This window comes from Asterias amurensis, chromosome 14, assembly GCF_032118995.1.
Source record: "Asterias amurensis chromosome 14, ASM3211899v1".
Lineage (NCBI taxonomy): Eukaryota > Metazoa > Echinodermata > Asteroidea > Forcipulatida > Asteriidae > Asterias > Asterias amurensis.
Genome location: NC_092661.1, coordinates 5,722,932 through 5,750,025, shown reverse-complemented (window position 1 = coordinate 5,750,025; position 27,094 = coordinate 5,722,932). Strand labels below are relative to the sequence as shown.

General features: G+C 41.4%; 1 protein-coding gene across 1 annotated transcript; it reads right to left on the bottom strand.

Annotated features, from left to right (window-relative positions):
* Positions 1 to 20,392: 20,392 nt before the first annotated feature.
* LOC139947058 (flavin reductase (NADPH)-like) lies at positions 20,393 to 25,650 on the bottom strand. The gene is made up of 4 exons (XM_071944885.1): positions 25,435 to 25,650; positions 24,721 to 24,922; positions 22,715 to 22,894; positions 20,393 to 21,805 (listed from the first exon to the last, which is right to left on the bottom strand). Exons 1-4 carry the CDS (start codon positions 25,570 to 25,572, stop codon positions 21,660 to 21,662), a joined length of 666 nt encoding a protein of 221 aa, XP_071800986.1. The 5' UTR covers positions 25,573 to 25,650; the 3' UTR covers positions 20,393 to 21,659.
* Between the last annotated feature and the right edge of the window lie 1,444 nt (positions 25,651 to 27,094).

The following is a 27,094-nucleotide window of genomic DNA, read 5'->3' as shown; positions in this document are numbered from 1 at the left end:
GTAGCACAGCTTTTTTCTGAACATTGCTGCTTGCACACAGTGAAACAGTGACCCAAACGAGCTGTCTAATACTGTACATGAATTTTAAGCTACTTTATAGGTAATCAGTAATAACTTAATTAAGATTCATCAACAATCACATTTTCAAAAGTAGATTTTATATATGACATACAGTATGGTACCGTTTAGCACCTCTGAGTTACACAATACATTGTACACTGTATGTATCCAACAAAACATGGCTGCAGGACAACCACAGGCAAACATATATTAGAGATTCTGCAATTTTCAATTAACTAACAATTGGGTTTGTCTGGCATAGTGTACTGTGTCACTGCACATTGACATACATATCTGAGCAGCATCTTCCCCATCAAACTGATATGATCTAGTCTGAAGTTTCACATCAAAGCCTCTAAAAGAGAAATGCATCAACTTTGCCTCGGTAGAACAAATGACAAGTCCCACTGCACATGTTTGCCTTGTTAGTATAGGAAGCAACTCATATTTGAGTTGCCTGTGATCACGTGCCGTTAAAAACTGACCTGATTTAACTGAACCCACAAGGAGTTCTATGGAATCGGTATTAACTCTGCCCACTTTTTCTACAATCAGGTCAGGTACAAACAGTTTCTTTTTTACCTCTACCGCCTCAGATTGTGATGCCTCTGGGCTAGGGGTAGATATCTCCACTTCTGGATAAATAATCACAGACCTCACACAAGGATCCCGAAATGCTCCTCCCCCCCATGTTACTGACCATTTCAGTTGGTTGTGTAAAAAGGATCTTCATCAGTTCTGATATTGCTTCTCTTCCTCGGGCTTTGCACATTCGTCCGAGAAAACTAGTGACAAGCTTTCGGGGAATGTTAGACCATGTCTGAAAACCTGAAGGAGGAAAAATATTTAATATGTATTAAAAAGAGCGTTAAAAGTTAACTAGAAAAATATTGACTGTGCAGTGGTCAAAATGCCTCCACCTAAAAAGTCCACTGCTTCTTACACAAAAATTAATCTATAGTAGCAGCAATGAAGAACAGTCCAAGTCCCCAGCCCCGCTAGAATACAAATAAAATCTTTACTTAGAGGTGGGCTTTGTAGGGGTGAAAATTATGTTTCAAATTCCTTAGGGCAAAAGCTCATTTGATGCAATTATTTTGTTAGAATTGGCCTGAAAATGAGTTGGTGGCAGCCAACAAACGTTTCGCGGTCACTATGCACGGCAAAAACTGTACACGCTTGAAATGAACGAATGCTAGGGGGCTCTCTGTTTCTCTGATTTAGATTTCGCCATGGTCTTGGATATTTGCAACGACGGGTCTTAACTTTTTTGTTGTTTTTCGGCAAATCTCCCCTGACTTTCCGGTGGAGCCAATCAGAGGCTGCGTTGCGGTTGGCTCATGAATAATAATCAGTGTTGTGCATGCAGTGTACAATGCATGCAGTAATTGCGTTGCATGACTTTTGCTATACTCTGCATGTGTGTGTGGGTTTACGTTTTTATCAGAGTATAATAATATTCAGATCAGTAGGATTTGAAACTTTGCAAGCCTCGCTTTGACACGCATAAGACTCACAACCCAGAGATGGTTTAAGCGTTTGTCAAGGTCTTGGAGGATGTCTTGCCAAGAGTAGTCAATTCCGATGTCATCGGGAGACGGGAACACCTCAGGAATGTTGTCTACAATGCCGCTATTTCGGCAAGAGGCTAATCAAGTCACCCGATTGGTTCGAGGCTCATGCAGAGGAGATGTCACCTCTCATAGAAAATAAGAGACGTGCTCTCTCAGCATACAAACAGTCACCTTCTGTGAGAAACTTGCAGGGAGGCACCACGGATCACGTGAAACCGAGTCCAGAAAACCGCAAGGTGATGCGCATCTGCTGCCATTGTCTTGAAAATGTAGTGCAGAAATGCAGAAATGCAGTTGGTTCACTTTTAAACCCTTGTCATTCTGGCCTTCAAACAGTGTGTAAACCTCAGGTTGTCACAATGGTTCAGCTAACGGCAGAACAGAGAATATTAATTGTGGTCAAGAAATGGTATGAAACCAGAACTTTTTGCAGGCTACACAGGATGCATTTGGAGAAGCATTTCCAACTCGAGAACCACCAGCAAAGAAACGATCTGGGCCAATGTGAGAAAGTATGGAACCAGCCTCAACCGCAACAAAGGAAGTTCAGGAAGGCCAAGACAGCGAGATCTCAGGAAAACATCGCTATCCTACGACAGCAACTGATTGACCACCCACGGGAGACAAGTGCGAGACGGAATGGTGTTTGACTGAGCCACACCACTTTTAATCGGATCACTCATCTGGACCTTCACTTTCATCTGTTCCGCATCTTCACATCCGTCATGAACTTCTGCTTCCTGATCTTGCAAGAAGACATACTTTCTGTGGGTGGCTTCTTGAGCGGTGTGAGAGAGATCCCAGCAAACTTCTGGTTTCATACCTTTTCTTGACCACTCTGCTGTTATTAGCTAAACCATTTGTGACAACCTGAGGTTTACACTCTGTCTGAAGGCCAAAATGACATGGGTTCAAAAGTGAACCAACTGCATTTAAGCACCACAACTTCAAGACAATGGTGCTCACTGATGCATGACCCTTGAATGTAACCAAATGTATCATTGGAAAGCACAAGGTTTCAGCTTTAAGATGATGCCATGCTTTCTGCTGGTAAACATAATAGTCTGGCCATAAAAACCCTTTAAAGTAGGATTACCTTTTTTTTGAGACACCCTGTATATCGTGTTTCATTGTGTTAATGTGTTTTGTTTTGGTCGATAGTATATTGTTTATGGTATGCTAATGACATCATGATATCTTATAGATCAGTGCCACGGTAATTATACTGTTACCATTATTATGAACACAACAAGATAAGCATTTTGGCGAATCCACACGGCATTAATTTTGTTTTTAAACTTTTTGTGATTTGTGTAGTATTGATGATGATGACGTCATAATTACATCAATATACTCCACATAAAGGATATTAAGTTTTTACAAACTAATACCACCCTCATTGAATTCCTTGACCTTTAGAAACATAATTTTGGCATGTAGAAACCCCAAAGCATGGCATTTCCTAGACTTGACTCAAGTCCCAATCCCGTGCCATCCCAAGAAAACTACTGCTTTGTGATTCTCTGCATTCCAAAACCTGTTCCGCTTGCGGGACAGGGACTTGACGATGTCGCAGTCGCCTGGTATGTAAATGTATTTACTCATGAATATGTAACATTGTTACGTGATACGTTTTGACCAATCAAACGCACCCAAAAAGAAGACTAGTTCATTTGTCACTTGTGGGTTAAGTACTTAGTTGATGATTGAAATACATTTTTTAATAACCAATTAATTGTAAAAACGAAAGCACTTAATGTTCATTTGAATTTAAGTAATACGTTGTAACATACGTTGGGGTCGGTTTTGTTTGCGAAATTTGAATTTTGGGAAGTGCAATAAAACAACTTATGATACCGACACCCCTTGCCTGCTAATGAGTTGACCCGCCCCACGTGCGTGCCGCGTGTAGACGCGTGCCTTACAACGTCTACTACTGTGATGTCACAGAGTATAATGAATATTTTACCTATCAATATAAACCACAAGGGAAACTGACCGGGTAAATTTGTAAATGATTTTTGGGGTTGAACAAAGAATTGACTAGAGTGGGATTCGAACAAACGACCTCCGGATTAACGTGCCGGCGCTCTACCAACTGAGCTATCTAGCCCTATATTGGCGGTGTCCCTATTTTGTCAATATCTTTGTTCGGGGGGTGCCAGTCAGAAGCCATACAACCGTTAACTGCCGTGTAGCCAGGGATCACACCCAAATTACGATACAACCTGGGAAGCGGCAGCTAGGGGATCACCTTAAGGGGATGCGACTTTTGTTTCAGATATCAATATAAACCACAAGGGGAAACTACAAGGGAAACTGAATGGGTAAATTTGTAAATGATTTTTGGGGTTGAACAAAGAATTGACTAGAGTGGGATTCGAACCAACGACCTCCGGATTAACGTGCCGGCGCTCTACCAACTGAGCTATCTAGCCCTATATTGGCGGTGTCCCTATTTTGTCAATATCTTTGTTCGGGGCCGCCAGTCAGAAGCAATACAACCGTTAACTGCCGTGTAGCCAGGGATCACACCCAAATTACGATACAACCTGGGAAGCGGCAGCTAGGGGATCACCTTAAGGGGATGCGAATATTTTACCGGCAGGTCAGCGCTTCCACGCTTCCATTGGTTTTGTACAGCTCCCCATTTGGGGAGATTTTCCAATAACAACGTGCAGTGTAAGAAACGACTTCGTCAAGTCCCATTCTCGGGACCACATTTTGACGGCGAGCGCGCACTGTACTGTATCCTACGGGGTTGTTTCATAGTATGTTGAGGTAATAGCTGGGGACCTCTCACACGAGAATGGGACTTTAATCAAGTATAGGCATTTCCTTGCTTTATTACATGAAAGAGGCTATGACGTCATAATGACGTAATTCAAGGTTATCCCATTCTCAGATTTTTTGGAGCATGACTTTTTTTTATATCTGTGGGTTAAACTGATACTGTGCTTTTGTCCGCCGTGTCACGATCTTTTCCTTAATCCACCTCACTTTCTAGCCTCGGTCAATCCCTGTCTATTTGTACCTTTCACCTAGATTGCAGACGACCGCAAGTGCAGCTGCCAAACGTCACATCGGACCAATCAAAACACATATCTTTAGTCACTGCACGTTTATCCCATGAAACGATTGTATCAAATGAAATCACTGGTTCTGAAAACCAAGGACCCCACTTCGTGTTGGCGGATAAGGACAGGGGCCCAGTCTACTCTAGCATGAACATCTGACGTCACACTTCGAGGCTTGTGAATAATGCCAGAAACTGGCCTCCGGCCGTCGTGCATCTTCACCATTGACCTATATTAATTTCACATAGAGACAACATTATAAATGGAAAATAAAAACCTAAACGACCAAATTGGAAAAAGAAAGGCAGGAATAAGATCGACTTGACTCAAAAATGTTGGTACATCATTAGTTGTCAAAGACTATCCTACATAGTGCAGCCTGGCATCATATGGATGATCAAATGAAAAACAAAACTGAGAAAACTCTGACTAAATCAGTCATCAGAGTTGAACGGAAAAATAACCCAGTCTTGTTGATGAGTTGTTTGCTTCCCGTGAAGCGTCTCTCAATCAGGTATTATGTTTACTTGAGGAACAAAATGATGGACAACATGTCCGAGGACAATCATGCCCGATGTGGTCTCATCCCCTCGACTGATATACAAATATTGGCTGCTTTGAGTGCTATGGTTAAAACTATGACTCCCGAGGTGATCCCCGGAGCGTTATATTTTCTCGAGGCGAAGCCAATTCTGTTTTGCTGATGAGTTGTGTCTTTTTTAGGAAGCTTCTCTTAATTATGCGTTCGGTTCATTTGAGGAACAATAGCCGAGACCAATGTCCGAGGACAACCTTGCATGGTGCGGGCTCATTATGTCATAATTATATGATATAATGACCCCGCAGCAGATTTAACCACTCGACTGAATAATTACATGTCCCGCTGGTCTGATGACGCATATGCCCTGAAGGCCAGATTGAACAAGGAAGCTTCTTCAACACTTCTTATAAAAGCTGCAGAACAAAAACTTCGCCTGGCAACTCCTGAACGTCTTCGATGTCGCGAAAGGTTTGATTATGCAAAGATCGCATTTTAGTTCAGATTCGAAATTCCATGGTGACCGTTTGTGAATGCTAACGCCATAATTATGCGGTTGCTACCCGCTGGCCAATGTCATCTCGCCAACAATTCAACGTGACTTATACCTCCCAAAGGTGACCTAATTGTGTCGTTATGGACAAAATGTGCTATAAAGTATGCTTGGAAAAAATAAATAAAAAAATAAATAAAAGAAGATGGCCATCAAAACCGCTTGACCACCATTAAAATGAAATGATGGAGTATATGTCAAGTTTAACGATTTGGGAAAGAGTTCGTGTTTGCAGATAGATTCATGGTGAAGCGATTATCACCAATAATGACTCGAGGGTGAAAGGTGTTGATGATGATGATTGGGAATAATACTCTACAATAAGAAATATCGAAATTGAAATACATTATTAATTTTGGTTTTACCCATACACCGATGTGTGTTAGCACTGTATACTCAGTACTTTCCCGAGTCCTGTGAAAAAAAATATCACAGGCATGTTACTCGGGTGGGATTCGAACCCACGACCGCTGCAATTCTAGAGCAGTGTCTTACCAACTAGACTACCGAGGTTGCCCGGTAGCTAGAGGCAGTTTGAATCTTATGTTTTGGCAGCGGGTACTTCAACGATATAATATATGTTAAATTTGCATCGGGAATAAAGAATATTAATTTTGGTTTTTTACCCATACACCGATGTGTGTTAGCACTGTATACTCAGTACTTCCCGAGTCCTGTGAAAAAATATCACAGGCATGTTACTCGGGTGGGATTCGAACCCACGACCCTTGTAATTCTAGAGCAGTGTCTTACCAACTAGACTACCGAGGTTGCCCGGTAGCTAGAGGCAGTTCGAATCCTATGTTTTAGTCTTGTTTCCAAGACCATTGGTGTTGCGCGGTCACACACAACCAACGTTCCGATTATGCACGGCAAAAACTGTTCACGCTTGTTATGAACGAACGCTAGCGGGCGCTCTGTTTCTCTGATTTACGGATCTCACGGAGACCTTATCGCAAATACCAATGCGCAAGCGCAGACTGTTGAATGAGGTGCATTGTGGGATAGATATGAATCAAATATGTAACCAGCTAGACCACAATGCACCTAATTCCAAGCTTTACGCGCGCGCCCCAGTATTTGCGAAAAGGTCTATGTCCTGTATCTAAATCAGAGAAACAGAGCGCCCGCTAGCGTTCGTTCATTACAGGCGTGGACAGTTTTTGCCGTGCATAATCGGAACGTTGGTTGTTAGAGAGTGTTGCGTCGAGGGCTGGATTTATAGTTCATGCACAGAGTCGGGCCTGCTTAGATCATGACGACACTGCCCCTCAATAGCCACGTGATCAGTACCATTTGAAAACCTGATGGAACAGAATGCGGGCGAGGTGAAAGAAGCACCCACTAAAACCGTGGCTCGTTTATAAGCTTTTAAATAACCAGAAGAGATCATTAAAAAATACAAGACTAATTGACTGAACTATGCTATAGAATTCACGCGAAGGTCAATATATAGTTTTCAAATATTGAGTGGCTCAGAGCGGAAATGGGAGGAATATTATCGCAAGGTAAAATTTGGACTATCCATTTCACGAGGCAAAGCCGAGTGAACTGGAACAGTCCAAATGTTGAATGGGCGAATAGGTCTTTTTGATCACCAGTGCGGATGGGAGTAATAGTGAATGTCACGTGAAGTAAGTTCCACCAATCAAATGACAAGGATATATATGTCAGTTATACAATAGGATCTATTTCTTGTGGGTGTAAGGATACTATAAGTAAGTTGGACTCGTTCAGTATAAAGTGAAGCTGAACAGGTATGTTTTGTTATTTTCATGACGCAGAGAGAAAACTCTACATCATAATGACTGCGAAGACTACATTTTCATCGGCAACTTTGGTTCATCTTTCAGCTTTGATGATTTTGCTACACGGTATGTGAATTTTTTTATTTTAGGTCTAAGTAAATGTATTAAACCTACGAATTAACGTGCCGGTGTGGCGTGAGATTCTGTCACCCAAACAGAGAACTGTGTTAAAGACACTGGACACATTTGGTAATTTTCAAGGGCCAGTCTCCTCACTCGGTGTATCTCAACATATGCAGAAAAATAACAAACATGTGAACATTTTGAACTCATTGGTCGTCGAAGTTGCGATCAAATAATAATGGAAGGAAAAACACATTTTGTCACACGAAGTTGTGTGCTTTCAGATGCTTGTTTTCGGGACCTCAAAATCTAAATCTGATGTCTCGAGATCAAATTCAAATATTTTTGTGGAAAATCAATTTGTTCTTAAAAACTACATTACTTTAGAGGGAGCCGTTTCTCACAATGTTTTATACCATTAACAGCTCTCCGTTGCTTGTTTACCAAGTAAGTTTTTATACTAACAATTGTTGTGTGGAAAGGAATAGCGAAATCATACATGTAGCCTGCAGATAAATGTTGTGACAGGGAAGACCGTGTACCCACGAAGACAGTTTTGATTGTTTTCCCCCAAGACATGGGTGCATCAAACAACTTTGTTAGTGTATGTAGAGGCCATAAGACAAACAGAAAACTTAAAAAACGGTACACATTCACAATGTTTCAGATATCTGTAATGGTTTAGGTGTAGTCATTGGAAAGTGTTTACTTGAAGATGGGGTTGGGGACCGGGGGAAAAAGACAGACAGAGTTAAAGGAACACTTTGGATCGGTCGAGTTGGTCTTTGACAAGCGTCTGTAACCGTAACCGTAGAAAGATGTTGTAAAAGTACAACTCAATGATCCACACAAACATGCCTCGAAATTGCACGGTTTTCCTTCTATCTCGTCGACTAACACGGTCGGCCATTGACTCCCATAAATGGCCGACCGTGTTAGTTCGCAAAGTAAAAGGAAAACCACGCAATTTCGAGGCAAATTTGTGTGGATCATTGTATTCTACTTTCAAAACATCTTTCCAACCAAATGCATTTTATAAAAAAGAAACGGTTACAAACGCTTTTTATAGACAAACTCGTTCGATCCAAGGCAACGTGTTCCTCTAACTATTGCCCAGCCGTAGGTTTGCTCAAACAGTCTGCGGCCAATTAACGTCGCGTAAACTTGTGCGGGAAATTTGAAACTGATATAGTTGCCTATTCCCCTTGTGAATATAATCTGACTTATTAAAAGCGCAAACACCCCTGCCCTGACAATTTTTGTTTTTTTCTTTATAGGCCAGTCAGTGCGATACGTTCTGCTTGAGTCATATTTGATGCCATTTTTTAAATTATTGTTTTGGACAAATCCTCCAGTGTACCTTTAATGTATGATTCTAGGTATGCGTTAAAGGTGACTGGATGATTCCATGTTGATGGCATTTGGAAGGGGTGTATTGGGCTCTGTCTTTGTTTCCCCTCCATTGTTATTAAAACGCGTAGTCTCATTTTTCTGAAAAGCAGTTTCGACTGGCGTAGGATGGTAGACCGTTTTTTTTTTTTTTTTGGCTGAATAAACACAGCGAGAAGCAAGACTCAGACAAGTGAAAGGGTGAGACAATAAGCAATAGCCCACCTAGAGGCAATAATGTTCATCAACTGTGACTCCAGCACATACGGAAGAATGAAAATGGGATCACACTGGTTTGCACCAAGATCAAACACCTTACAGGGGACGAAAAAAAGAAAAGAAAAATGGTGACTGACGAAGTGCATATAAACGCACAGACAAAAAATGCTCTGACACACTTCCCATAAAAGGCTGATATTACTGATGGGTTCAGCATATTATCACCGATTTAACAAAACTTGAACTTGAACAAAGCTCTCCTTTAGGAAAAAAACAAATTATTTGTTCAAAAGAATAGGTATATGACCATAACCTATGGACACCCCACTTCCCACACAGATGAGGTTAAGTTTGGACAAGTTTGGTCCTAACTCGAGATAAGACTAGTCCTAACTCTTTGTGAAATCCACCCCAGGCATGGTTAAACAACTTATGCCATTTGGCCGTGATGTCATACACGTTTTGCTCCCCAGCCTCTCTATGGCCACCGCCCGAAACAGTTTCAAATTTCCCGCACACAAGTTTACACAACGTTAATTGGTCGGAGACTGTTGAGCAAACCTGTGGCTGGGCAATAATTTACTTTGTCTGTCCCCCCCCCCCGCAACCCACACCTTCCGTTAAACCCAGTCATATACACGAATCGTTGAATGAGAACTAATGGCTTGCACTTCTCTTACATAAAACATGCCGGCATTCAATTTCACGCAGTATTATTATCACAGATTTGACATATCACACGTTATGAGAAGGGAACGTCGTATATTATTGTAAACTTCATGGAGGATGTATGCTGTTTCTCACCACACTTTCATCCCACCAATACCCCCCCCCCCACCACCTACCACTCATCAAACGCCCTTCCCTCTCTCTTCAGTACATTTTCGTTTAAAACAAAAACACGCCTGCAACGGTTTCAGAATAGCCTGTTCCATAAAAGTGCTCTTCATTTTTCAATGAGTGCGCTAAACCATTGTCGTTCACACGCCGTACTACAGTTGGTCTAACGCATTTTAGACTGGTTCGGGTTCAATTTTTGTGCGTCTGAACGCAACAAAAATTAGACCGGATTGACATGACTCAGTGTGGTTCAATGCACACGCCCGGGACCGGGGGCCGCTTACCGAGTTGGCGAAACTCTCTTGATCGGTGTATGCAGTTAAAAAATTGCCCGAAACCATGGTTTATTAAATTTGCAACCAAAATTATATTTTCCAAGCGTGTTTTGTTGTGTGTTCTACAATAAATTGTAACTGTTTTTCATGCGTTACTACGAGCCCCGCGAAGGAGCATGGACATTTCTTAATGCTTCTCACATGCACAGCGCTGCCATCCCATAGTGATCACATCAATCTCTGATCTCCCATAGTTATCCATCACCGATCCCGTGGAAGTGCTTTTCTAAAGCCGTCACCGTTACTAGCGTGCTGTACTTTCAAATTAGGAGATTGAACTGCCGTGGGTGCGAGGCTGTGTAGCGGAAATTCCCTTGGCCAGCAATCACCACGTTGTTTACTGAAAAGTACATGTATTTACGTAGCCTGCACGTGTATGTGTTCATGAACGAAACGGAATAAAAACAGCGACACACGTTTTATTTTTGGGTTTTATACCACCGGTTCTGATTTAATAAATTAATAGTTTGTACCTCAATCGATTGGAAGTTGTGATCTCCCAAAAGCTGGGGCCGCGATTTTTATTCCGATTTCTTCATAAACACAACTACACACGTGCAAATTACGTAATACATGTACTTTTCAGTATTTTCCCTCAGTATTTTCCCAAACCTTCCCAACAACGTGGTGATTGCTGGTCAAGGGCCCTCCACAGCCTCGCACCCACGACAGTTCATTCTCCTTATTTGAAAGATAGCACGCTAGTAGGGGTGACGGCAAACAAAGAGGACATCCACGGGATCAGTGAATAACTATCATGGGATATTAGTGATTGATCACTATGGGATGGCAGCGCTGTGCATGTGAGAAGCATTACAAATATCAATGCTCCTTCGCTGTGATAAATACGACCACCTTTTGAAATAAATGTTTTACGTTACTTAATCGTGTAGGATAAAAACAATCAACGGTCTGTCTCAAAGACCAAATATTCTTAAAGGCAGTGGACACTATTGGTAATTACTCAAAATAATTTTTAGCATAAAACCTTTCTTCGTGACGAGTAATTGGGAGAGGTTGATGGTATCAGACATTGTGAGAAACGGCTCCCTCTGAAGTGCCATAGTTTTCGAGAAAGAATTTTCCACGAATTTAATTTCGAGACCTCAGATTTAGAACTTGAGGTCTCGAAATCAACCATCTAAACGCACACAACTTCGTGTGACATGGGTGTTTTTTCTTCTTTCATTATTATCTCGCAAGTTCGATGACGATTGAGCTCAAATTTTCACAGGTTTGTTATTTTATGCATATGTTGAGATATGTGAAGGCTAGTCTTTGACAATTACCAATAGTGTCCACTGCCTTTAAAGTCACCTGGAAGTGGTATTTTTTCAAAATAAAGCTTTTGTCACTGATATGTGTGTTTTGATGAGTGGAATGTGAAAAAACAGTTAACTAAGGTTTAAAAAAATCAGTTCTTATGTTATTTACAAATTTAAGAGTAGACCCCGACCCGGGAGGGCGCTGTTCGTGACGTCAATCGTGGCAGACTTTTTTTTCCGGCAATGCCGACCAGGTGTATTGCTGCTGAATGCAGAAAAACACTTTTTGAAATGTACCAACTCACGACTTGGACGTACATGTACTTTGCACGTGTGTTTACTATACGCATTGCAGGCAAAGTCTGCCTCGATTGACGTCACAAAAGTGGTAGGCGGAGTCAGCCCCCCAAACAACTTTATATATTTTTGTAAACATATAAATCGTGACAAAAAATTACTAAAAAATTGTTCTATTGTTCGTAAGCATATACTCTTATGTTTGAAAGAAAAAAATCTATTTCCAGGTGATTTTAACAGTCTTTGGTATATTCTGTGTACAAAACCAATGGGGACGTCTGAAAAATGGGAGAACAAAGAAGTCCTCGGTCTGCACCATAAACATGCCTGTGTGTGTTCAGGCGCTGTGTGTGTGGGTGAGCACCCGATACTCCACATTTCTGTCAGTAGTTAACCACAGCAAAGGGTCATTGGAAGTATGGTACTTATCAAACACCGATTACTACCTAGTCTCCCTGGTAACCATGACTGTAGGTACCTACCGAACACCATGAAATCTGAAAAGACTTGGCTCGGCAGCCCATGCGCGCGTGCGCGACGAGGGTTCTTCTTCGTTCTGTCGAATGGGGCGTTCTTCGCATCATGGCCGCCGTTCGTGGAAAAAAAAAACGACTTCTAACGGGTTGGGTCGTGTTTTTGCCTTTAATGTGTCCCTTTTCTTTCCTGTAAATCAAAAATGTGTTACATCGAACACATCCAGATCGTCTTCGGGTGCTTTTGGTAGAGTGCATGCAGTGTGCTATTTTTAGAGTTAGTCTGATGGGGACTGGTGTGTATCGCATCCGGGCGCCTGAGGGTTATCCTTGCTCAACGGTTTTAGCTAGAATAATTTCCTATGCAGGAGGTGCCTGCACTGCCTGGTGTTTGGGAAATCACTACTATTTGTTGTCTTCAATGTAATGCATATAAAACTACCTGGTACCAAAGTTCATTAAATGGAGGGATTTGGTAATCACTGTGACAATTTTTGGTTAGAAGCCTGCAATAGCTTTTGATAGTATACATAATTTTGAGAAATATTCAATTTCGAAGAAATACGGTTAATATGTAAAAGTAGTTTTTCATGATGCCCCAATATTTGAATAATGGACAATTAGGCCACCTAATATTTCAAAGTATCCCACTCATAATGTGAGTGTAGACTCATTATGAGAAGGAAGTATTAATGTGTTACAAATACTTGTGTTTAACATTGCATTTTGCAGGGGAGCTAGTCACTTTACCGTGTGATGAATCTATATACCTCTGTGGACCGTCTTGCGAAGACAGAATCTCAGACAATGTGGGTGTCATTATTTATTCCCGATCACCAACAGAGCCTCGTTACAGTTGTCGCTGCGACCGCCGATGCGTCCTCTACAATGACTGCTGTCAAGATTATTGGGAGAACTGTGTCAAACAAGACGTCATTGAAACGCAACCCATTACCGCTTCAGTCTACTCCCCGTATGTGAGCTGTTTGACCCAACAGGACAGCGAAGATAATTATTACTCATTTACCGATAGTTACTGGGCTGTCACAAGATGTCCGGAACATTGGACATTTTCGGATGAGGTTAGAGGCTTTTGTGAGGACGTTGGACTCAACTCCGAACGGTTCTTTTCTATGTACGGATCCGGTCCGGATGGAACTGTTTTCAGGAACATCTATTGTGCCATGTGTCATGGGGTAGATGTTGGTACTCTTAAAATGTGGTCCTCGGGTGTGTACGTTTGCCCTAAAAAAGGTACATGTATTTTGGCATTGCCTCCCGACGATGTGTCCGCCGACCCACACCTGTGCCAGCCCAATGTCATTGACTATTGCCATTCAACGTCTGGAAATAACTCCACGCCACAGACTAACCACAGCACTTGTCACGACATCACTGCTTTCTTATTTGACGCCAATAACCGCTTAGCTGTGAAAAACCCTACATGTATCGACTGTAACGCACTTCCCAATACATCATTCTCATGCATACCGGAACCCTTTAAATTTGCACATTTCTTTGAACGAAGCCTGTTGGTTCTGGTTTATTTTGGTGGAATACCTGGTGGCGAGTCTCATACAAATTTTCTTGCAAATGGCATCATCGAACGACATGGAGAGTGCGGTCCAAACACTTTGTTTGATCCATTTGAACTTTTTTGCAGACCCATTCCGTATAGATCCGTCGATGAAGTTGCTACCTTTGGCAATGTAAAACTCAATGAATCCCGTCTGTGTCTTAGGAATCATTTGGAGACGACGTTATATAACCTGCATTTACCGATTGCTATATTTTCCATTGGATTGGAAGAGTGGATAACGAGAACCACACCAAGTCGCTCGATTCCTTCTCGGGCAAAACCGTCATTGATATTGGTTGTCTTAGCCCACTATGAGGAAGCTTCGCGCGTTTTGGAATCCTTGGAAACTTTCCTGGAACAGAGCTTCGACCCTCGAGGGGATGCATTTCAATGCGAGGGGAGTGATGACGTCATTACGTACGTCACATTGATCATGTCCGAGCAGCCAATCAACGAAACACATCCAGAGATACCGGAGTGTGATGGATACATTGTTGAAAATGTAAATCTTGAGCAGGTGTCTCGGGAAGACAATTACACTTTATCGGTATATCTGGAAAATGACTCGCCATTCAAACAAAGGGATTTTATTCACCAAACCACATTCAGAGTCAATAATAGCAATTTTACTGACGATGTATTATTTGTATCTACGTCATCTTCTGTAAAGGTATGCAGCCCTCTTGCAGGTGACCAGAATGACTGCTTCGTGACGAACCAAAGTTATTTTCAGATGGACCAATCAAGGGAAGCACTTATTCACACGTCTTCTGGTCACGTTCTGAACTGGACTGAATTTTGGCTTCTACCGGGTAATCTGGTCAAGGTGTGTAATCTCCCAGACTCCGGCCAATCAATTCGAGATCTGTTCCCTGAGTCGTTGTACACGTTGAGTAAGATTGGAGAGACTCTTTCACTAGGATGTCTTCTTTTCACTCTGGTTACCTACTGCATATTCCCATCACTACGTACCCTTCCCGGTAGCTGTGTGATCCACCTTGTCGTGGCCTTGATCATATCTGATTTTACACTCCTCCTTGGGAATACCACCAATCCATGGTTGTGTACATTGAGAGCTTTGTTTCTTCACTTCTCCTGGTTGGTTGTCTTCTGCTGGATGAACGTCATAGCAGGAAGCCTTGCCATCAAGCTTCATCAAGTACCACGAAGGCGTGATAATCTTCAACAACGGTTAGTGTTATTCAAGCTTAGCCTGTATGCTTGGGGCTGCCCCTTCGTCTTCGTTACAGCGTGCTTCGTGGCGAGTCTGTATCCATCCACAGGGATGCACTACGGGGGGACCTTCTGTTGGATTGAGAGTCTGGAACACTCCCTGATCACGTTCGGTTTACCGGTAGCCGTCATCCTCTCCGTTAACTCAGCTTGCCTTATCTACACAATCGGCGTCATTGTGTACTCTAATAATCGTGTCAGGAATCATGGGAGGCGACAGAAAGACAGAAGTGACCTGCTGGTTTGTGTGAAGGTAAGGAACTATGGGCCCATGTCTTTATCCGCAAGGATAAAAAGAGATACCTGCTATTTAGATCCAGTGATTCCATTGGATACAATGATATTGGATAAAACGTGCCCTGAGCGCGTAGCGCATACGCAAGGCACACGCAAATTTGTCAAATCAACCGGCCGGGCTAAGCTAGCCTGAGCTGAAACCAAAACCGAAGCCGTCGTTTCAAAAAGGGCCGTAGCATGCGCAAAATTACCGAGAGCTATGGTAAGTTTGCTGCCACCTTGCGTCCTAAAAGACCCACATAATCTCATTGTTATTTCTGATTTCTCTGTTTTTCAATAATATGCCCAGAATTAGCTCTTCTGAGAACCATTTTCATTTCAAGAATAAAGTTGTTAAATTTATTATATCAAATCCTTCTTTGGTTCCAGCAAAATTACTGAGAGCAATGGTAAGTCTGCTGCCACCTTGCGTCCTAAAAGACCCACGTAATCTCATAATGTTTTCTAATTTTTCTGTTTCTCAATAATGTGCTCAGAATTTGCTCTTCTGAGAACCATCTTTATTTCAAGAGTAAAGTTATTAAATTTATCATTTTATCAAATACTTCTTTGGTTCCAGCTTTACTTGATAACAGGGGTCGCCTGGCTTCTCTTTGCTCTTGCCAACTGGCTGCAGTACGTCCCTGTGTGGTACTTGGCTGCATTCGTCAACTCCTTCCAAGGTGTATCACTCATGGTTGTGTTCACATGCAAGGCGAGTGTACGACATCTATGGAGGACCATGCTGGTCAATGTATGGCAGAAGCGAAGGAGTCGGCGAGTAAACGATGTACAAGCACCAGCTGTCATACAGTTGCCAGGAACCGGCCAAGAAATGACTGACGAGTCTTGAGGCACAATGAATGACACCATAGAACAGGGGTATCGGGATCGTTGGGAGGGGGGGGGGCACATTAACTGTGACTCTGAATCAAGTTCAAACAACCGCCATTTTCCTTGCTGTGGATCCAAATATCAATATTGGGTGATTGCGAATGATCAGTATGAAGAAATGAGGGCGTAATAAGGCTATGGAAAGTGCCCCCATTGGACTAAACAAAAAGTAGTCAAAATAACAGTCTTAATCACTATTTAAAGGCAGTGGACACTATTGGTAATTACTCAAAATAATTATTAACATAAAACCTTTCTTGGTGACGAGTAATGGGGAGAGGATGATGGTATAAAACATTGTGAGAAACGGCTCCCTCTGAAGTGCCATAGTTTTCGAGAAAGAAGTAATTTTCCACGAATTTGATTTCGAGACCTCAGAATTAGAACTAGAGGTCTCGAAATCAACCATCTAAACGCACACAACTTCGTGGGACAAGGGTGTTTTCTTCTTTTGTTATTAGCTCGCAACTTTGATGACCGATTGAGCTCAAATATTCACAGGTTTGTTATTTTATGCATATGTTGAGATACACCAACTGTGAAGGCTAGTCTCTAACAATTACCAATAGTGTCCACTGCCTTTAAGCCTTTGCCAATGTATGGAGTAATTATACGGGGGACCCCTCGTGAACCACGACGATCAGTAATAATTGAGAACAAGATAACAAATAACTAATAAAAACGTAATTCTAAATGTTTGTTATTACAAATTTTGCTTACCAGTCCACTTCCTTTTCCATGCTTCAAATCCACTAAATTAATGGTTGCCACTGGCGCAAATTTTGCCGCCAAAAATATGGTACAGTTTACGAAAATTTGTATGTCAGCCCCAAACTGTGATACAGGCAAAATTGAAATGAATATTAGAATGTAATTTTCTAACCCTCTTACAATTTATTTTGCTACGTTGTCGTCCAAAATTCGGACGGCCGACAAATGGCTGCCTCAAGACCAAAATGGTTGCCAAAATTTCCCGGCCTTATGACAATATCCCGGCAAAGAAGGCACTAAACACGGCCGCATGTTAAAGTGTATAGGCAGAATCCCAATCCCACCGGCACCATATTATTTTGTCAATAGAGACCGCCCGAGAACGTCTTGGATGGAGCAACTGGGTCCACCAAGCCAGGTTGACATACTCTGGAACCTAAAATCCTGGCCATATCTCGTTGGGTCCCCACTTCCCCCTCACAACGGACCCCAGCTGTCTAGATGCATAATCCAACCAGTACCTGTGGTCTCCCTAGACCTAGAGGCCGCCCGAGAACATCTTGGACTGACGAACTGGATCCACCAAACAAGGTTGACATACTCTTGAACCTTACATCCTGGCCATATCTCGTTGGGTTCCCACTGCCTCCTCACAACCCGGACCCCAGCTGTCTATAGATGCAGAATCCAACAAGCACGAGGCCGCCCGATAACATCTTGGATTGATGAACTGGGTCCACCAAACAAGGTTGACATACTCCTAAGCTCCTAGCTCCTAAGCGTGGACATAGGAGATTAGCACAGCGGACCCCAGCTGTCTAGATGCAGTAGAGAGTGAGTGAGTGATATCGCTCGTGCACTTTTGGCACAATTTGAAGTCGACTAGGTACTTGTTGATGGCGTAATCCTGTAGTACTTTTGCTGTTAACATGTGGTAAGCTGACAACGGAGGAGGAGTGTTCAGTTTAACGGTCCATTCTTTAGGTCTGGGGATTGGAGTGAGGGTGATGTGTTGTATATGTAGTGTTTCATCAGTTGTAAGCTTCTTGTCAACCTCATACCCGAGCTCGAGGCAGGCGTATCGCGTGATGTGGCACAACTGTCCCGGCCCTTGCTCTCAACCAATAGAAATGAAGAAACTGTATTATACATGGATAAGCACAGGTGCAAGCTCGCGTGTCACGCCCATGTTTCAACACTTTTTACTATTGTTATATATCATCCGTTCAAACAACCCCTCGTGATGCCCTCTCGACCAATCAGAATGGATAAACTGTTTTAGCTATTTATGAATGCAAAATTGAAGTCCCTGGGGATTTTACAATTAATTGATGATGTAAGTTCTAGATTGCAATAACTGCGATTTCCAACTCCAAGGTAACAGATAGTTCTCACAATGACCTAGCCTGTTAAGGAGTGTATCTTTAGCTGTCTTCTTTGAAAGAGGTATCGAAGAGCTACAGGGTATGGTTCAGAAGCTTCCATTGTACATTGTGTAACATCCCTGCAACTGTCATGGCAAAAGGAAAGTGTCAACCATTCAATCAAATTAATTATCCACATAAAAATGATCCATATGAAAACCGCTTCCACACAACTGACGGCCGCCACTGAGTAGGTGGCGCCCATACTTATGTAACTAATATACACATATTGATTGGCAACGAGGTAACTAGTAAACGTTTATTCCCACGAGGGACTTTGAGTGACCAGAAGAGCGACCTATTTCCCGAGGCCGAAGGCCGAGGGAAATTGGCCCCTCTTCTGGTCACTCACAAGCCGAGGGGGAATAGACGTACACTAGTTACCAAATTGTGCCAGTCAATATGTGTTTTATAACACAGCTCGGTCTTAAAATGTCAAATAAGAACAGAAAAAGGAATTGTGTAGTTTGTTCACGGTTCAAGTCAAGAGAGGGCGCTGTTACCGCGGGCACTTATAGACCTTATCGCAAATACCAACGCGCAAGCGCAGACTGTTGAATGAGGTGCATTGTGGGATAGACATGGATCAAATTTGGATACCAGCTAGACCACAATGCACCTAATTCCAAGCTTTACGCGCGCGCGCCCCAGTATTTGCGAAAAGGTCTATTTGCAAAGACTAGTGCCCGCTCTGGTACTATTCCCGCAAAACACGCGCGCGCGATCACTATTTTCCAGGGCGACCATTATTTTCCAGGGCGGGCATCATAGTCAATATGACGTCACAGCTATTTCCATGACTCCCTTTTAAACCAATCAGATTAGAGGATTCTATATGTGAGGTATATAACTGCAACTATTTAAGGCACTGGACACTATTGGTAATTACTTAAAATAATTGTGAGCATACAAGATTACTTGGTAATAAGCAATGGAGAGCTGTCGATGTTATAAAACATTGTCATAAACGGCTCCCTCTGAAGTAGCGTAGTTTTTTTTTCTACAAGGGTGTTTTTTCTTCCATTATTATTTCGCGACTTTGTCGACCAACCGAGTCAAAATTTGCACAGAATTGTTATTTTATGCATATAATTATTGCAAGGTTGTGTCCATCCCCAGAGCCTTTCTAAAAGTGGTGGTCGCCAGTTACCAGGTGAAAGAGAAAGGCTATCACGTGAATGAGAAACGCATTGACACCAAATGGCTTCAGTATTAATGTGTCTTGCAACACACAGGGAAATATTGAGAATAAGTAAAAAAAATCCCTTAAAGCCATTATACACTTTCGGTAAACAGTATTGTCCAAGTCCCACACTTCGTGTATCACAACTTATATATAAAATAACAATCCTGTGGAAATGTAGGCTCAATCGGACGTCGGAGTCGGGAAAAAATAACGGGAAAACCCACTCCTGTTTTCGCGCGTTTCGCCGTGTCATGACATGTCTTTATAACAAATCCGTAATTCTCGTTAACGAGAATTTATATTGTTTTACCGTTTTCTCAAAAAGTAAAGCATTTCATGGACCAATGTTTCAAGAGAAGTCTTTCACCATTACCTTCTGTAAACCCTGTAAATTATTTGTAAATCTGTGAACTTTTTTTTTTTTTCTGTACCGAAAGGGTCCAATGGCTTTAAATTGTGTGATTGCGATCATAGGGAATTGTTTATCATTGTGTAACTCTTGTTTTTAATAATACTATTCTGTTTAAACTTTTAAACACAATTGAGAAAAGAGACAATCATTCACAAACAATTAAATACAAAGTGCACAGTGTGGCTCTCAAATTATATAAAATATATTCTCAGAATAGTTAAAAACACAGTCACAGTAAACAAAAAAGAAAAGAAATAAGTACAATAATATTATTCACATTCAATGATTTGATTTAAATTTAGATTTCCATTAGTGTCTTTCACATTGCTTCTTGCTGATAATTTGAAATTAAAGGAACGCGTTGCATTGGATCGGCCGAGTTGGTCTTTGAAAAGCGTTTGTAACCGTTTGTTATTAAATGCGTATAAAAAGTACAATATCTAAAAAGTACAATATAATGATCCACACAAGTATCACTCAAAATTGCATGGTTTTTCTTTTACCTTGTCGACTATCACGGTCTGCCATTTATGGTAGTCAAATTTTTGACTCCCATAAATGGTCGACCATGTTAGTTCGCAAAGTAAAAGGAAAACCACGCAATTTTGAGGCAAATGTGTGTGGATCATTGTATTCTACTTTTAAAACATCTTTCTAACCATATGCATTTTATAACAAACGGTTACAAACGCTTTTCAAAGACCAACTCGACCGATCCAAGGCAACGTGTTCCTTTAAGAGAAAGCTATCAGTCATTCAAAAGAGTCGTTGCAGAGTTGCTGTAGTCACGTGTTCACCTTGTTTCCTACATGTTAAAATATAAAGTGTTTTTGTTTACAGTCAATAGTGTGCCCTTCAATAAAAATATAAGATTAATTACTGTAAACATGTTACATTGATTCTGTTAAAAACTACTGTGTAAAATTGTCCTTATACCAATATTCTGTTAAAGGCAGTGGACACTATAGGTAATTACTCAAAATAATAATTAGCATAGAACCTTTCTTGGGGACGGTAATGGGGAGAGGTTGGTGGTATAAAACATTGTGAGAAACGGCTCCCTCTGAAGTGCCATAGTTTTCGAGAAAGAAATAATTTTCTACGAATTTGATTTCGAGACCTCAGATTTAGAACTCGAGGTCTCGAAATCAACCATCTAAACGCACACAACTTCCTGTGACAAGGGTGTTTTTTCTTTCATTATTATCTCGCAAGTTCGATGAGCGATTGAGCTCAAATTTTCACAGGTTTGTTATTTTATGCATATGTTGAGATACATCAACTGTGAGGGCTAGTCTTTGACAATTACTGATAGTGTCCACTGCCTTTAAAAACTATTGTTTACAATTGTCCTTATACCAATTATATTCCCTGTCATTGATGATGTCAATATAAAATAAATGTCTTATTGAATTGAAACAAATGTCTACCATTATTGTTTTCTGGAGCCTCATTAGGCTAGCGAGATAGCAATTGCCTTTTTGTCGTAGAGAGACGTATCGAATGCTGACAACATGAATCTTGCTACATCAGCTCTTGCCATCTGTGTGGCACAGGGGCTTCTTACGTACTGGCATTCTTCGGTCATAAACTCTTTATCTGCAAAGAGAAACATGATTTTGTAATTAAATTCAGAGGATGACAATAAATGTAGTTTAAATACAACCCTTTACAAAATAGTACCACATAACTGGAAGAAGAGTGATTTGCCTTGCCTGAAGTCCGGTTCATTCTTCCTGCAAATGCGCACATGGCTGTTTTTGCAACAAAGTTTCAACTGATGCAAACTTAAATTCTTTACAAATTTGTGATGTCAAAATTTGTATCGCATTCCCAGGAAGTATGAATGGAACTTTAATTAGTCGCTCATTATCCGAATACAAAAATTTCCCCAAAACAAAATGTCATGTGTTGGGCCTACTGTTTTAGTAACTTGCAAAGTTTCTATTCTGCATAGCGCCCTCTCTTGGTTGTTATTGTTTAGTGCGATTGTTGAGTTACAAAATGGCTGCTGTTGAGTTCAGTCACATACAGATACAAAGTTAGTTTAGTTTCATTGAAAATTTTTTCCCAGGACTGGTTGTAACACCTACAATGTTGAAAGACAGTGGACTCTATTGGTAACTACAAAAACCAGTCTTCTCACTTGCTGGATCTAAACATTATATGCATAAAATAACAAACCTGTGAAAAGTTGAACTCAATTGGTCGCCAAAGTTGCGAGATAATAATCAAAGAAAAAAACACCCTTGTCACATATAGTTGTGTGCTTTCAGAAGCTTGATTTCGAGACCTAATTCCGAGGTCTCGAAATCAAATTCCTGGAAAAACTACTTCTTCCTCAAAAACTATGTTACTTCAGAGGGAGCCATTTCTATGTTTTTACACTCAACCTCTCCCCATTACTCGTTACCGAGTAATAATTATTTTTAGGAATTACCAAAAGTGTCCACTGCCTTTTAATAGATTGACGTATAAATGGTATGTATATCTAGCAATAATACCCACCCGTGACTTGTGTATCACCTAGACCTGGAGGTCTGACAATAGTGAAATTGATATCTTGGCAGTCCTTTATTAAGAATGACTCCATCAGTGACATACTGGTCAAGATTCGTCCTAAGATCAGACCTGCTATCGGCTTGAATATCCACTCCTGGGCAAAGGGACCTCCATCCCCTTTCCTGTCTAAATAAATATAAAGTGATAAAGGATGATCTCAAACAATAAAGATATTACAGTTTTCTAATAGCTGGAGTCCATAGGAAACATTAAAAAATTATAACGAGTCTCTTACCTCACGTTAAAACATGGTAAAAATGGTTTTTCTCATGAACATTCCAAGCCAAATTTCTGAAAAACACGGGGTCAAACAAACCCGCGCGACAAAGGAATCGTGACGTCAGTGGCGGTTATTTGATGTAGAAAATAGCGCACTCAGTTTGCACTGTGTTCAAATCTATTAGGGGAAAATCGTCACTGGCGTCAAGGGGTCATTATAATAGATAAGCTGTGTTTGACTCTCGGCTGAAAAAGCCGCGCGACCGGGTGCATTTTTGACTCGAGTTATTCGTTACTAAATGCAAACTTTTAGAGTAAAATTGTGTTTAACCGGTATCTACGATGTCTATTTGGCCATAAAAAGGTAATAGTTGACATATTGAGATCATCCTTTATTGGCTCTTTAAATACTATAGGAGACTTGTATGTGCTAAGTCTGTCACAAAGTGACACTCCTGGCGCAGAAAACCACAGGCCTGTATGCTTCATTCTTCAAAGGGGAAGGACACCGAGGCATTTTTTCCATGGTAAAGTGCACCCCATGAGGAAATTGTAACGTTCTACTAGCCAGAGCGTTTCAAGGGCACCAAGGTAATGACCAGGGGCATGAAAGCCATCGCCTCTGTTGCCTCCGTGAAGTATCAGGCCTGAAACCCTTAACTAAATTGACACATGAGAATTGATCTACAAATACACAGAAGATAAAACAACTTCAAAAGAGATGGATTTTGAGTTCGTTCTCATAAACGTGATGTATGAAGTCGCCAGACACAAGGCCACTTCAAAGTGGGCTACTGTTTTTCCAGAGGCCGTTGCCACCCACTCCTGGGCTGAAACAGGGTTACCCCTCTTTACACTCCATATAATATACAGATGTAGGCTTGGGTATCACCCATCAGAAGCCTGGCTGGTAGAGCAGAAAGCACTACCTCCCAAACTGATGTGTACATGTAGGCCTAGTGAGTTGCATAGATTTAAAGGAACACGTTGCCTTGCATCAGACGAGTTGGTCTATAAAAAGCGTTTGTTACCTTTTTTTATGTTTTAAAAGTAGAATACAATGATCCACACAAGTTTGCCTCGAAATTGCGTGGTTTTCCTTTTACTACGCGAAATATAACGGTCGGCCATCTATGGGAGTCAAAAATTTGACTCCCATAAATGGCCGACCGTGTTAGTCGACGAGGTTAAATGAAAACCGTGCAATTTCAAGGCATATTTGTGTGGATCATTGTATTCTACTTTTACAACATCTTTCTACACATATGCATTTTATAAAAAACGGTTACAAATGCATTTCAAAGACCAACTCGACCGATGCAAGGCAACGTGTTCCTTTAAGAAGTAATTATTACCTAGCTTAAAGACACAGACACCTTTGTTGTTGTCAAAGACCAGTTTTCTCACTTGTTGTATAGCAACAATGCACAAAATAACAAACCTGCGAAAATTTAAACTCAATTGGTCATTGAAGTTGCGAGATAACAACAAGGAAGTTGTGTGCTTTCAGATCCTTGATTTTGGGAACTCAAAATCTAATTCTGAGGTCTCAAAATCAAATTCCGATATTTTAGTGGAAAATTACTTCTTTCTCAAAAACTTCAGAGGGAGCTGTTTCTTACGAGTTTTTCCACTATCAACAACTCACCATTACTCGTTACCAAGTAAGTTTTATGCTAACAAATTTTTATGAATGAATTGTTAAACGCAAATGCAAACTTTGCAGTACGTACAATTTGTGTACCACGATGCCATGCAGATCAGGCGTTGTACATCTGCTTTTCTCATTGCCTCCGTAATGGCTGCCATGGTATCTGAGTAGAAGGTTGTTGTTTTCATCAACCCGCTGTCTGCCCCTAGACATGAGAAGACTGCATCGCAACCCTTGAAGTGCGGTATCATAGAGTCTGCAGAGTAGACATCTGCCTCAACAGCCTACAAAGACAGAAACACTTTGGTTTAAAAATAATGAACTGGATGAGTTGAGTAATAGGCCGTCACATGAATTGTCTTGTTTAAGGGGCTGAAAAGCAAACAACAAACAAAACCTGAGCAGACACAAACTGAGTGACTCTGTCACACCATGGAGGTATACAATAATGGTCACACACAGAGACTAAGAGAGGAAAAAATAACGCAACTTTCATCTTTCATGTCCCATTAAGTAACTCAACCCACAAAGAGGGCGCTATGACGGTTTATCAGCGAATCGTTTCGTAACATTCGATCATAAACTTAAGTGAACAATGCGAATAGCACACGGATCGTTGACGTTGAATACTACACTACAGTGTCTATGCTACATTACCTTGATGCTATTGAAGTAAAGGAACTTCACCTACAACAATACACACGTAAGAGCGTGCAGTAGGGGGTAGTGTAGTAGTAGTGATACGTTGTGAGAATGCGTGCAGCGTGGCCCTATAATTAGTATAAAATGTACGTACCTGGAACTTGTCGTGTTGAATTGTCAATTTGGCTGGATTTCTACACAGAGCTATGACCTCATGTCCTTGATCTAGTGCCTGCTGCAATAACTGCTCACCTGTTCGTCCAGTTGCGCCTAAAACGGCAAACTTCTTCATTCTATTGAGTCTTTCTCCGTGTTTTAAGAACGCCAAATTCTAGCACAAAAACATTGTCCTGGCTGCCTGGATGAGCGTTATAATTTTAAAGTAGAGGGCGCTGTTTGACCAAAGTTCGTTTTGGGTATAGACCTTTTCGCAAATACTGGGGCGCGCGCGTAAAGCTTGGAATTAGATGCATTGTGGTCTAGCTGGTAGCAAAATTTGATTCATATATATCCCACAATGCACCTCATTCAACAGCCTGCGCTTGCGCATTGGTATTTTGCGATAAGGTCTATTAACGAAAGGTTCTAGCGATAACGGACACCAAGTTGGGCGTCTAGCCCGGCGTCCAAACTAAACTGCGCCAATAAAGTATCTAAACACTTGCCAATTGTCAGATATATCGGAACTTGAAATAGAAATTGATAATTATTTTTTTGTATACTATTTCAGGTTCCGATAAATCTGACCATTTGTAAGTATTTAGATACTTTATTGGCGCAGTTTACGTACACAAACATTCATATCAAAGGATGCTTAAAGTTTCCATAATTGCTTTAAATAGCTGCTCTCTTCGCTAAAATTAGTTCTTCATAATCGCTTATTAATAAGAGTCCTACTCTTCCCTAAGTGTTTTTTTAGACTGACTGTGTAATATTAGCACCCGTCCCTTACACACAAAATAATGATAATAACATAAATTTATAGTTAATTATTATTTTTGTTAAGTCTCTGAAAAACTACTATTTTAAACAAGTATGAGCCAGCGGACAATCAAACTTACAAATAATGTTTAGCCCGTGACCGGTGTGTTTTGAGCTTGCCTAACGGTGCGTTCGTGTTTCCCTGGTCGACCCGCCGCGGTGCTCATCACTCGGGTGAGCCCTCGACAAGAGGTTCTAACGATCACACTCGCCCTCTCGTGGTAATGTCGTGCACCTCGCGGGTGCCCCCAAGTGACCCACTCCAGAAGGCAGGGCACCGGGGGGCTGTCCCGGATGAGCCTTTTCAAAGATATTCGAACGTAAACCGGGGCAGACCGGGGTCGACCTTTAGGGAAGCTAAACGAACGAACCCATGCAGTCAATTTCTATTGCGGACGTGTGACTGTTTCGTGTGACTGTTTGGGCATCTTTGTCACTAGTCTTAGTGCAATACGTTTCTCGTTTTCCCTTCACACACAGCGCGGCCAACTCACCAACAGCGCCCGCATCGACTCACCTGTCTAAAGGCCGGTTCATACTCGCTGCGTATTCACTGCGTACTTCACCAACAAGAAGACAATACACTTCTGCACCCTATCTTATAAAGATAAGTGAGAGGCAGTAGCTCCGGCTGAAATGTAAAGTAGGCCTACAATGATTAGGGACGTAAGTAGTTGTCTTACAGAGATAGAGAATAGCAGCAGGGGTAGACCTTCCGAACTTGATATTAGACAACCAACTTGCATGGACGCACTCTTTGCAGTGGCTTTACCAACTTGCATTGGTGGAGATGTCAAGTCCCAGAAGGTGAAAATCTACTACCTCAGGCAAAG

Excerpts from the sequence above, each read along its gene's own strand:
- LOC139947058 (XM_071944885.1), bottom strand. The coding sequence starts at position 25,572 with ATGAAGAAGTTTGCCGTTTTAGGCGCAACTGGACGAACAGGTGAGCAG. Across the intron at positions 22,895-24,720 it reads GGCATCGTGGTACACAAATT|ACAGGAAAGGGGATGGAGGT; the intron begins GTACGTACTGCA and ends ATATTTATTTAG. Across the intron at positions 21,806-22,714 it reads AGGTGATACACAAGTCACGG|ATAAAGAGTTTATGACCGAA; the intron begins GTGGGTATTATT and ends TTCTCTTTGCAG.